The sequence below is a fragment of the Diprion similis genome, chromosome 9, assembly GCF_021155765.1.
Source record: "Diprion similis isolate iyDipSimi1 chromosome 9, iyDipSimi1.1, whole genome shotgun sequence".
Classification (NCBI taxonomy): domain Eukaryota; kingdom Metazoa; phylum Arthropoda; class Insecta; order Hymenoptera; family Diprionidae; genus Diprion; species Diprion similis.
Genome location: NC_060113.1, coordinates 8,221,484 through 8,235,427, shown reverse-complemented (window position 1 = coordinate 8,235,427; position 13,944 = coordinate 8,221,484). Strand labels below are relative to the sequence as shown.

The 13,944-nt window shown below is 38.4% G+C and overlaps 1 protein-coding gene across 1 annotated transcript in view; it reads left to right on the top strand.

Annotated features, from left to right (window-relative positions):
* Nucleotides 1-3,262: 3,262 nt before the first annotated feature.
* The window catches only part of LOC124410398, a 60,337-nt gene continuing 49,655 nt past the window's right edge, over nt 3,263-13,944 (top strand). Inside the window, exon 1 of the mRNA XM_046888730.1 lies at nt 3,263-3,422. Within this exon, the coding sequence (XP_046744686.1) occupies nt 3,302-3,422 (121 nt within the window). The 5' untranslated portion in view covers nt 3,263-3,301. The remainder of the gene's footprint in view (nt 3,423-13,944) is intronic.

Sequence of the window (13,944 nt, the reverse complement as noted above, 5' to 3'; positions counted from 1 at the left end):
CAAGTAACAGGTAGGTTCGAATGAATGCTTCGAGTGCAAAACCTGTGTGAATTGAATTAATTTAAACACTACCGTCTTCCCACAAAAAACAAATAATAAAGTAGAATATACCCAATCCTCTGAACCCTAACTCAAGTCGGCTGAATATCGCCAATCATTTTAAAAGAACTGCATATTTGTATCATGTATCATGTTTCGGTTTGTCATCACGAAAAATGTTGAACTGTTCAAAAAATATCTCGCAAACCTATAGTTGGGAGCATTTTTCTTCACTCCTGCATTCGTTTTTCAATTTTTTCCAAGACGCATGTTTGCGAAAAATCTTGTGCTCTGAATCGCAGAAAATCTATTGAAATTTTTATGAAAATTCAACCCCCCAACGGAAATGTGTCACTCAAACCTTATTGAAATTCTGCGTCTTTGTATTATAAAATAAGGGATACGTAAATTTTCGAAAAATTGTCAATGCCTATACAGGATACTCAATGTTTTTTCGAATAATTTTGTATAATACGACACTTTGTTGACAATCAACACCCTTTGAAATTAGTTTAATGCGCGCGTAAGACATTTTTTCTTTCGTGCGATAATCGCATCGGTCCAAGCTTTTCTCGCATTGGACACTTTCAAACTAAAATCTCATCAATTTATGCTAAAGTAGCATGAATCAATAAGATTTTAGTATGGCACACCAGTTGCTTGTTTTGCATGGTACCTTCCCATGGGATCTTTGCAACAGATTTCTTTCCGTGTAACTTCATTCCTATAGAGTAAAAACATATTGTGACGTTTATGACCACCATATGCACGTCACAATAAACCCGCGGAGTGGAGGCAGCAAATAAGCAGTATTTTGAAATTTTCTATCACATTTTCCACGTAATCAGATAACAGGAATAGTGAATGACTTTGTTTTATGAATTATGAGAGACAGTTGTTATTTGTTAGTATATTTCATCTCAATACAAAATATAAACTAGATATAACGTTACATTTTTATAGGAAGTTGTTCTTAACGACTCGTTAAGTCATAATTAATCGATTCATATTGAAAAAAAATCTATTCGGTGATAATCTAAACTTTGAAAAATCGAATAATAATCGACTAATCCTACGCCATAAAGAACAATTTTTCAAGAATCGTCGAATAATTACGCGTCACTAGCAGTCAGTCAGTTACCAGACACCACGCAGAACACATGATTTCGACACACACGACACAGGAAGAGAAGGAGAAACCAAGAGCAAGTCCACACACAGAACAAGGTCAGCACACGTGCTCCCTCCAACCACTTGCATCTGCCAAAATCGCACCCCGCACGCCTCCGCTTTTTTCCTTACCACCACTCACCTACACAGTACACACGCACACACGCATATCTAAGCTAAATAGATAGTCTCTTCTCCGCTCTTCCCTATCGCACATTTGATGCGGGCTCATAACCCGTCACAATCCTGGTCCTTCGTGAATTTGGGGAGTCGACGAAAGAAAGTACTGGAGCTTAAAGAGTCACTTATATTACACATGCTCAAGCTGACAGTCAAATAAGAATAATTCAATTTACAAGTGAGATACTTTTGACTACTGGGATTTTGATGTTAACAGTTTACATAGATCTGAACAGCCTTATACGTATTGTTATAATGAGAGCCAATTTACATTGCCTCTTTATTTTTGTCATGAAAAGGGTCATAACAATTCCCATGACTGAAAAATATTGCGCATAACTGCTGTCCGGTAACGCAGTGACGCATCTTTCGCAATAAGTGCGGGACGATTTTTGAAGCATCCGTCTGATATAGGAGATTTCAGACAACCTAGGTTCAAGTTATGAATTAGAAAACGTAAAAAAATCGACTAACCTGTTTCTCGTAAACTATAAGGCCCAGAGGTCTAAGAATCGGGGCATCCTTATACATTAACTAGCAATTCCAGCTACGCGCTGCTGTAGCTCATCTCAAAATATTGATATGCAAAAATTAAACACACCCGTTGTATATGTCGTAGGTATACATGTGGTACACGTGGTGTGGAATAAATTGTAGCATCATTGAAACGTTTGAAATTGAAACACGGCCCCATATATTGAATACTTACACAATCTAAATAACAAAAGATGTTTGAATGTGGCGCTGGATGCTTAATTCAGATGTCGATAGACTAACTCACACCGCTATCTATTAAAAATCCATGGAACTCAATCGATTAACTCACACCGTCATCTATCAAACTCACGGAACTTATAAATGAATTACGACCCCTTGTCCCATAGAAACTCCTTAAATTTTTAATAAAAAATATTAAGGGTCACTTATCGCAATGAAAACTATTTTATCTCTAAAGTTAGACCAATCAATGTACATTTACAAAATTTCATTAAAATCTGTTGACCGGTTTCGGAGATTAGCGTGGGCGAGTATCGTGACACAGGATTTTTGTACTACATACTTAAATAAGATGGTTTACATCATAGCCTACCGAAATATTGAATCCAAACCCAGACCGAAAATTTGAACCCTAAAATGATATCCAAACGGCGGCATAGATCACCCTATATAATAAATAAAAACCTTCCTCAGAGTAAATTCGAAAAAAAGCTTCAGTAGTAATGTGACGTAACACACGGGGAGGCAGAAAGGAGGGGGAAGGTAAACTGGCCAAAAACAGCGTAGCGTAATATTTGAACGGCGCTTCTACAAACAGACGGATTTCAGCGAGTTGTCGCGTGGGGGGGGGGCGGGGGGGGGGGGGGGGTTAGACGACATGGGCCCGTCGGTACGTGCGTGGAGGAGTGAGTGCGCTCACGTGGTATTGTGTATGCACGGGTTGCCGTGTAGCGTGGAGAGTCAGAGGTCCTGTTGACGAGCCGGGGAAGGGCGTCGCGTCGTCGGGGGGTACGGGCGGCGTCGAGCCTCGCAACGCACGGAGTAACTCATTCACTCATTGACTCGCGTACGCCCGTAAGTTCGTACCCGCGTTAGTTCCCGACCGACGTTCGCACGTCCGTACGTTACGCGACATACGCCGTGTTTCGGCTCGGAACCGACGTTGCATCGTCGCCTCTCGGTACCCCGGGCCCATCGTTATTCCGCAGCCGGTTGCGGTGCGCGTTTCGCTACCCGCTTGTCTATTTCCTTCCGACGGGGGCGAAGGAGGAGGTGGAGGACGAGGAGGAGGAGGAGGAGGAGGCGGGGGGGAGGGGAAGGAGGAGGTGGTGGAGAACGAGGCGGAGGAGGCGGAGGAGGAGGAGGAGGAGGAGCGTCATTGAGGGAAGCCCTTTTTCAGATCCTGGATACAGAGATGCCACCGCCGCCACCGCCGCTCGGCTACGTGGGCTACGTCCTTTGCGCCATCCTCGCCGCCGCGTGGAGCGGCCCCCTGCTTACCTTCACTCAGGGAAAACCCCTGCAGGTGAAACCGGGTGAGTTACACGCGTCATTCTAATTATACTCTCACCGACGTTCCGTGTCTCACCTGTCATATGTGGACAGCGCCGCGGTAGGGCTTCCAAATCATCCCCTCATTTTGTCAAGCCCCCCCGTGACCACGGTTTCAGAAATCTCTACAATCAATTACTAATTTTTTGCATATTTACGCGGGCTGGACAATTCTGTGTGGTTCAGCTCAAATAAAAACTGTCGACAAACGAAATATTTCAAGATTATGTTTACTCACATGCAGACCTGCCACATTCTGATTATCTCAAATTTTCTATGCAATATTACTTCGAGATTCCTACGAATCTTGATAGCTAGTGACCTGCCAAAACTCAGTTGGTCAACCTGGCAGGCAGACAAATAACTCAGCGCGAATGAATTGACTCTACCAATGGAATCACGTGATTTGACGCATGTGTACTGCGGTGTTCAATTTTCTGAGACTGTCATGTACGTAAAGCACGCATTATTCTGTAAGCTATCAGGAGAAATCAGTTCTAGAATACAATCATGTTGAAAATCTTCTCACAACTGTAGAACAATTTTCTTTTTCACGAATAAATCGAAAATTTACGGGCTTCGCTTAAATACATGTTTTTCACGATTTCGCAATATATTGTGATAAATCATATTTGCTTGTATGCAGCAATTTCGATCTAGGATTGCACTAGGAAAACACTCTTGAATTAGGCGCTTGATCATTTCACTCGTAAAACGAAGGGAAACAAGAGCAAAAAATCCAATGCTTTGTTCGAATATTGGTATAAGTTATTTTTCCAGTAATAAAAAAAAAAATTTCGTTGAATAGAAGTCCCAATCGGTATGAAGGTAGGAAATTCGGATAAAACTTCGCATGGCACAGATATTGACATTTTTATAAAAATAAGTATGCTGAAAAGCAATACTTTTATTGGGATTTTCCTTGTTTACAACGCGCGATTTTTCTATAACAATTGAAATTAGATCAACGATTACGTGGACACTTGTGAAAGTTCAGTCGTTTATATGATCTACCGACTAATTGTAACATAAATTTGAGAAAATATAAACCTGTTGATTCACTGATCATTTCGGTAGATAGGAAAATTAGATTTTTTAAATAATAATTATTATCTGATAAAGTTTTTATTCGACTAATTTATCAAAATCAATTCATATCGGTCCCATTTTTTTGTTCGAGACTATAATAATCCATATAATGAATATAAATATACGAATCTGTGGCTGTAAAAGTTTCTTTTCCTATAAACTTGGTAATTTTGTTATTGCTTTCATTAGTGTCTTTCGTGTTACGTATACAGGCTGCAGGCTGAATACCTTCACCCGATCCCAATACCGGTACCGCATCTATTATTCACCAATTTATTTCTCTTGATCCTGGGGCACAGAGTGCCCTCGTCGATACGTTTCAATGAAATTCAGTTGCGCCGTTAAAATTGAATTTTCTCGCCCGGAGGCGCGTGCGAGGAAAAAGCAGAAAAGTGAAGTTCCTTCGACGCCGACCTCCGGGCTCTTCACCCTCAAAGATCTGCTATACGCGAAGGGCAACGAAAAGGCAGTTTCTTTCAGTCTTGACCTGGAAGTGGAACTCGCCGCTTTTTCCCGAGGACGAAAATTATTCATATACTTGTCAAACAATCACTGAATTCAAGCAAGTAAAGTGATTCAATCGGCATCACAAGTCGCCATTCTATCAGCAACGTGATTTGAGTTTCAAGGTTCTGGTTTAACATGATCTTGTTTGTTCTTATTTCAGGAAATTTTTACAAAATTTATTACTTACTTAGAAGATATTTTTCGGATGAAGAATCATGAAAAATAACAATCAATCAAAGATATGGGAGTTTCTGCCATATAATTTTATAACACCGAATTTGTACTCTTTTCACATTGATCTGCCAAAATCATGGTCATGAGATTGAGCGGATTGGATTTTAGCTGCGCGAAAACAAAGAAAAATATGGCAAAATTGAGATTTTCAAGGTGCGACTGATGCTATTCATCGTAAATGTTAGGTATTCAACAAGTTACCGTGATTCAGAAATAAACTTTGTACTCATTTAATTTCAACTACGATCATTTTGTTAGTTAACAACATCAGAGAAATCAGATTATTCTACTATTTTTCACTGATGAAGCCTTACAGTTTGTGCGATCACAATGAAAAATAACTCATTTAATTCATTGATGAATTCGAAATAAATCGTCTGAAACAAGTCATACTTTTTTAGCATTTCATTTGGTGAGGAAAATAGCAAAATCTCACTGAAATGATTCGTGGGAAATTCATTCACGAAGAAAATGATTATTTTTTCATCATAATCGGGCAAGAAAAGAAGTTTGTGTTGTACAAAAATTGTAGAACAAGGTGATTTCTCTGCTGTTAGCAACATAACGAGGTGCTTACAGTCAACATTCATGTGTTTTAACACCTTTTCCTGTACTGTGAGAACTTTTGCATTTAGATGTAACTATATTAGCTTCAGTTGCACTTTTTGAACCTAAATTTCAATAGAATTTCGTTTCAACAATTCTGCAGCCAAGACAATCGGATTATTTTTTCCTGAAAATTCGGACCATGATTCAGTGAATTGAAAAGGACTTATTTGAATTATTTCAGACAATATTTGATACGTTCCACAAAATTGACTTCTCCGGCGGATCCTACTGAATTATGAGATAAAAGGAAAGAGAATTTCTCTACACCATTTGTCGATTCTTCTTTCTCATTGATTTCCACTTCATTTGTCAATGATCCTTTTTCCCTCTCCTTTTGTCGTCACTTCTGTATTTGTATTTCGTAACAACTTCCGGTACACAGAGAGTATCCTACCTTGTGTATAATAACATGCATAATGTTGTAGGTGTATATTCGGCGGTTGCACGCTATCTTAGCCCTATCCAAACGCGTGGGATTAACATAACAACGGGACGATGGCTCCGCGGCACACACTCGAGTTCGTGATGTACAACAGTGTACCTAAGTTACACGGCCAAGTTCAATGCCATCGACGGTTAATACATGTTCGTGGATACCGTCTACATCAATTCTCCTCCACTCCGCTTCCAATTTCTTTCGTTCGTTTGTACGCCTATTTTTATTTGTCCTTTCATTTTTTTGCTTGCTTTCTAATTTCTTCACTCACCTACATTCATTTCTTTTTCTCTGGCATAGGAGGGGCTTCTCGTCGAATACTCAAACCACGCATGCTTACTTTTTCGACAGTGAAAATACTGTATAATACATACAGCTATAACAGTTGGTCCTCCCATATCATTATTATTATTATTATATTCTTTCCTTCACTTCTTCCTTTGAGGTTCTGTTCGACGAGGCTTGCCTGCTCGTTATTTAACGGGGATTTATGTAGCTACCCGAGTCGATTTGGATTCGACGAATGATTTCAACCTATCAGCTTTGATTTCCAGTGTACCAAGTGATTTTCTTTGATTTCTAATCTCACTCTTTTTACCACGACCACCGAACACTTTAGGACAATTTCACTGACTTCCAGTTTGCTAGACAGAATCATAAGAAAACCACAGCCGATCACTCATGGAAATCAATGGAAACCGGCGTCAATCTTTTGAAATAGTATGAAAATTCATTTTAAGTGGCTTGAAATCGTTTGTAAACTTCCAAGTGGAAGTTGAAACGGCTCACAGTTTAACTATATAAATTAACTATAATTGTAACTGTAGTATTTTAACTACAATCTTACGGTTTGCAGATTGTAAGTATTTTTTTTTAGTTCTATATGTATGTGTTCTCAACGGACTTGCCGTACTAGACATCTTTACAGGACGCATTCAGTTCCTCCTTTCCCTTTTTCTCGCTCCCTCGACCCGAGTGTGTAATACGGACTCTCGTGCCAAGCGGAGCTTCGTTGAGTAAAGTACCGGTTTGTCTGGAGGTACAATGGGTTAAACGGCTCTTTGGCTGTTGGAGGACTTTCCCGTATTTTCTTTAGTTGTCTATAAGTGAATGAACTATCGTAGAAATCCAATGTATATAAAAGTTTGAGTTATAACTTATGTTTTATCGAGTTTTTCAATTTATTTAATGATAGACATTTTATAATTAAATTTCATCCGTAACTACAGTGATAGCCAGAAACATCAACTTCAAAGAAAAGAAGAAACAATATATTTTCCAACACCTATAATAGAAAGTCTGAAGTCTGCCGCATTTCTGTCTAGTGTGGTAAAACGATATTGACGCACGCGTGTAATTGAAATGCTATATTTTATACTGCAGGACCTTGTTTTCTGAAAAAAAGATTGAAAGTTGACGTGTATAGAATGCCATAAATTGTCCAAGTGGGAGACCAAATTTTACGAGAGTCTATAATATAAGGTTTCACCCACTTCTCAACGCATTTACGCGCTACCTGTTTGTTTCGGTACTGATCATTTCCGGAGTCGCTTATCCACGTGAGATCATTTATCACTGGGTTCTAGGCGTGATAAGTTCAGTTTCATTCGAATGATTTTGCACCATATTTTATGTATCACTTACTTAGGGTGCTCCGAACCGATATTATTTATAAGCATCTTTTTCAAAAATATTGTACATGGTGAACGTTTTTTTGGAACTTAATCCATCACTTGCCATATTGCATTGTAGATATGTTGCATCGTGAAACTTCGCATTCGGTTTGGTATATGAGCATAAATTGAGTAGTGACTCGAGAAACAAATGGTGAAGACAATATGAACGTTGTTACAACGACAGGAGACTAAACGTGGCGTTTCAACGCTAATTACATTGGACTTACTGTATTGATTAACTGTAATTAGTAGGGGAGGGTGGGGCATGACGGGGACATTGAGCTTTGAGCATAAATAAAACTGAATATTTTTACAATTTAAGTACAATATTAATTAGATGTGTGATCTTTGGCACTCAGGCCTACAATTGCCATTCACTTTTTGGTCAATTTTCATGATAAAAATTAAAAAATAGAAGAAAGGGCATATTTACCATCTTGCTTCACCGGTGGGGCTTGTGGACTCAGATGGGAATAGTTTCTCACCATTCCAAAACAAGAGGTATTCAATTTTCGTACAGTGACATTCAGACAAATGGGTACAAATTCACGGTGTCTCTGTATCTGGTCTCCGGTATGGGGCAATGTGGGGTACCATTTATAGCATTGTCCCGTCTTGCCCCAGTAGCTAATTTAAAACAAGAACAAAAATTGTGACAGGAATACAAGCGGTGATTGAAAAATCACTAATTTCTGCTGACATTAACACCTGTTTTCGAATTATTACATCACAATATTATATCAATGTCACATAAACTATTTAGTGGGAACATTACAAGAAAAATAACGAATTTTCGTACTTTTTGTGTAGCGGTGAAACTGCGTCCTTCATCTATGGTGCGATTTGGGTGATTGGTGGTGGCTCCCTTAAGTTTCTAAGTAATGAAACTCAGTTGACTGTTGAAAGTATTCATGTCAACCAAAAAATTTTCAGGTTTCACTGACGTGTTTCCTCAAAAGCGTGCCTGGATTCATACCATACAGGATCAACTAACGCGTTGACAAGTGGTCTGGCGGTTATTTGTCATTTTTTTTTTCGGAAAAAAAAAATTTGTGCCCAAAAAATATCGGTGAAAGAAAAGTGAAGGTTAATTCTTGCGCTATTAGTTGTTATAATAGTTTGAGTAATAGCGAGTCGACCGTTATTTACTGTCCCTATGCGACAGGGCGTTTCAAAACGATTAGTTAACGGGGATCCGTTTTTGTAAAATTCTGCCCAGCGGGCAGCATCATAGATCATTCGAGATAACGCAAATATTCAATATTAGAAATAATACTTGTGTTATCGAAAAACATGGATAAAAATAAATAAACGATTTTATTTGCTTTTTACAATCATTGAACGAAAAAGGATAACTCAGCTATATATTTATTTGTGTAATAATTTTCTTTGTTTCAACGATTACATCCTTTGCAAATTGGCTCGAACGTAACCTCAACGTAACCTCAAAGATTTCAAGGACATAAAATTTGAATTACCTCTACAAAAAGGTACAAATTTTTAAAAAGCAACATTCGAAAATTGGCGCTTGAAAAAACTTGCTAATCTGCTGTTCCCAAGCGAATGACTGAGTTTGGCAAAACGGATCCCCATTTGGTTTCATGGCGTAGCCACGGAAGCTTATGATTGGCTGAGTCATTGGCGTAGACAGAGGAAAACGCTCGTCGGTTGGGACGAATACCGTAGATTTGGCGCTGTCGTCAATTTCGCGCACGGTCTCTATAGACTGAAGTATAAATGCGGAAAAGACGAGAGGCGTGCAGCAGAGGTGTAATGGGCGAAGGCGGCTCGCGACGGAGGTAAAAAGTGGAAGTTTCCAGTGCGCGCGAGATTATCCAACATTAGTTGCGACACGAGTTCCGCTGGCATTGACGTCGGTAAACCCGCGACTGGTATGCGCACTTCGTCCATCCCTAATTACTCCTACCGAGAACATATAATAATCCTCTCATTGCTGGGTAAAAACTAGTATAAACCATCGTTCCCAGTTCTGGAGGCTGAGACATCGGGCTCGACCTGACGACAGACGTCCTCCAAGATCTTGAATGGTTTTCTTATCGCGGGGCGCGCATCTAACTAAATGCCTATGGTGACTAATGTCCGCGTTTTTCCAGACCACGCTGCGCTGCTCTCGGTTATTCGCAGACCGTTTGCTAAAGGACGCTGAAGATTCGCTCGTTTGAAAAATCCCGAGCCATGCATTATAGTGCGTCTAACGAGGGAGATGCCGCCTTCTTAACCGGCATGCCGCCCTCTTCGCCCTCCTCCCGTAGGCCACCTGATATACACCTGTTGCTAATAGTGAGCTTTTTGCCTACTCGTGCAGGCTCCACTTTTCTTATTCCTTTCTCTTCTTCCGTCCATCTTCGCCAATTTCTTCCTCCCACCACCTGGGCACGATCATGTATCTACCGCTATGCTTCAACTTTTCTAGATTCCAAGTCATTCATACTCACCTTATCCTCCTCCGTAACCCGAGATCCTATGCACTGTAAACTCAACTGTACTTTAAGTTGAGAGTTCATTGACGTATTCAAGTTTTGAAAGTGCATGAGGCATACGTTATATTGCTAGTCGACACTTTTATTTCCAAAATACCACGCTTTTTAATTTCCATATTGTCTGTGAAATTTCATAAACAGTATCCGCGCAAATGCTTCCTACATTTTATTTGTATAATTGTTTTAACGCAGATGTTTTTCGATAGTGCAGAAATTATTAGCAAAATCGTAATGTCCATGTTTTATGTGAAATCGCATCAAAATGATCAAAAATCGAATTCAATCGTACGATTATAATCTTTTACGATGCCTCATTTTACGCAGGGGATTTTTTCCTAAAATCTCATTAAAATACTATTCTTATTATGCTGACACCGTTAAATGTTCGTTTTCACAAAATTTCATCGGTGTTAATCATGATCAGGAAATGACAATATTGTATCTGCTATTGACAAAGAGTCCGCCTCAGTAAATGTGTAGAAAATAATCTTCCGAATAGAATGAGCCTTCTTTAGGTGAAATTGAATGAATCTACCACTGCATTTTTCATAATTTCAAAGCTTTTTCAAATGAATGATCGATATCTGACTGTTTGTTCAAATAATCTTAGATCTTTCGATTTTTGCGTTTTTGAAGAAATCATCGTATATCACTAATAAGGTAATTTTATAAATGTGATTCATATATGACCAATTAGTAATAAAATAGGTAAGGAATAACGAGTTTTGGCTCATCAAACCTCCGCAAAGAGCTTCAAACTTAGCACAGAATTTCGCGATTCAAAATAAAAATGTTCATCAAATGTTTTTCTTTAGCCCTAGTCACTTGAATGGGGTCTAGTTGATCACTAAACCGACTTACAGTAGCATTTCACAATCAGGGCGGTTGAATTACGGTTGTTTGTGCAAGTAAAATAAAAAATGATTAAAAGAATTATGACGTCTGCGATCCAATGTGTGTATTACGTATTTTTTCATTTATTTTTTACTCCAAGAATTTTTCCTACTTCATCCGTCGTTTTTTGCGAAAACTAACATTGGAATCTGTTTTTGAATTGTTAAACTTCATCTCAGAATTTTGTTCAAGTCGTAACTGTGCATAACATAATCTTGTGTAGTGTAATAACGTTCCAAAGTTGGCTGGGGTCTGAGTGACCCCGTTAAATAATATGGAAGTTCCTACAGGTGTATGTGACTAAGTTTAATAGTTTTTGCCGAATGGTTGATTCTGAACGAAATCGACTTCAATTTTCTCACAAATTGACATGATGGAATTGACAATGCTGTTTTAAAGATTCTATAAATCGCCCCCATACTTAATTACGCAACATGGCGGTACAGATAATAGACGTCGTTGAACCATGTGGTTTGTTATCAGTAAGCTGAGCAGGTGCAGCGTTGAATGGCTGCCGATTAACGGCTTGCTGGACTCATTGGACTGCGCTACGTGGTACGTAAGCGGCGTGTATAATTAAGATGACGCTATAGTCAGTCCTTACCGACTGAGTAAAATGTCATTTATTTTCACTATTATCAAAGTCTACGCAGCACTGATGCGAAAATGTTGCCACCGGTGAAATTCTCCATTTAATGCCCCATGAACACATGCAGAAACTTTTGAGTTTCATGGCAAAATAACTCCTGTAAATTTATTCCTGCAATAAGTGGCAATTCAATTAATGCATCGTGTGCACCTTGGAACTAATAGTAAGCGGTTCGGATCTACCTAGGATTCTATGTCTTCTGGGAGGGTAGATCTACTGATCTATGATACGGTCGGGCCACGATTACGTGAGATGTCTGTGAATTTGTCTAGACTAGACTCTGGATTAGCTTTGTGAATTAGAAGTGAAAAATAGAGAAAGAAAATTTGAAGGATTTACCATCGCGGACTTTATCGTCACATTGAACCTTTCAGAAGGTGAATATTCATTCGTCTGCGATTTTTTAAAAGTTCTAGGCGTGTTATTTTATCATTATTAATGCATAAACTTTACTCACGACTGCTTAGACCTTCGGTTTTTTTTTTTTTTTCTTTTTTCATTTTTATCCGTGTTCTAATTTCTATCAAAATTAATAATCGTCAAGTTTACCTGAACGACTATTCAAATATTGTTGGATACCTATGATTCAGTGTGGCTGGGACTTGTTGCGGTGTGCCGATTCGTTATATTCATGCGAAGTTAAATCGAATACGTGAATATAAAGGTACACGTGCTGTGTCAGTCGCGTTTGGGATATACTCGTTAGGCCTGGTGGATTTCCAAGAAAATCAAAGCCGTAGGCCTTAGTTTATTAACCGTGTAAGCAAACACGCATCCGTAAGTAAACACCGTCTGACTGGGATACAGACGAGCGAACGACGCCGCCTGAAGCCCGTGAGAATTATTGTCGTTTACATTACTATAGGACAGAAAGTAATGATAAAAAGAGAGGAAAAATCAACATTTGAGATTCAATCGAAAAATATCGAAATCGTCATTCTTTCTCCATGAGAATCCTAGAAAAAGGTAACTACAAACAAATTGCGGTTGAGAAATATGAAAAATCTTTTCAACGTAAAACGATTGAAATCTCGAAAGCGTAAGCAGAAATTTAAGTCATTTTTAACGAATTTCTCTTTCAAATTGTCAATTTTCACAACGAAAAAAAATGTATTTCAATGATAATACGATTATAGTGTAATTTTTGACAAAGGACAAAGTAATGAGATAGCAGAAGAATAAATAAATAGAGAGCAAATCGAATTTCAAATCTTATACGAAAGTATGTCTTGTTGGTTCAGGGCATTTCGAAGGCTCGTGGCATTCATTATAAGACTGAAAACTTGTTATCTGTTTATTGGAATTTCAGCTACAAAATCTTACTTTCATTTTAACCATTACCATAGAAATCCGATGATAATGTTGTTACTGTTTTAAAGTATTTTCGTGAAGTTGGCAGAATTTCGTTCGATCAATTTTTTTTTCTTTGTCTTTATTAGGACGTGAATAAATGTCTCATCATATTATCTAAATGTTCTGTTTCACCGATAAAATAATCAATCAAAATCCGCCCTGAAAAAACTTTTTGCTTTCAAATTGATAATTTTTTTTCGATTGGTCAACTTTTCAATCGACCTCTTTGTTACTGCTGACTTACTAGATAATCGCAAAGCGAAAAATATTTGGTTGTATTCCAACTAAATGTTTCCCAATAATTAACATGCAGTAGAATAGATGATCGTTAAATTGAAGCATGAGCTAAAAAATTAGTTATACCAGCTGTGGAATAAAATTAGGTACCTTCGATATTTCATTCATCTTTACCGGAGTTGATAAGCTGGTAGTAACACGGTACCTTATAATTTCAAGCGGACTTTTTACTCGCAGAATGGAGAATCATTAATTTGGATTTACATTTTGAAAGGGAAGCGACAATGAGCTACAGGAAATCCATACTTGTAAATTGCGGAG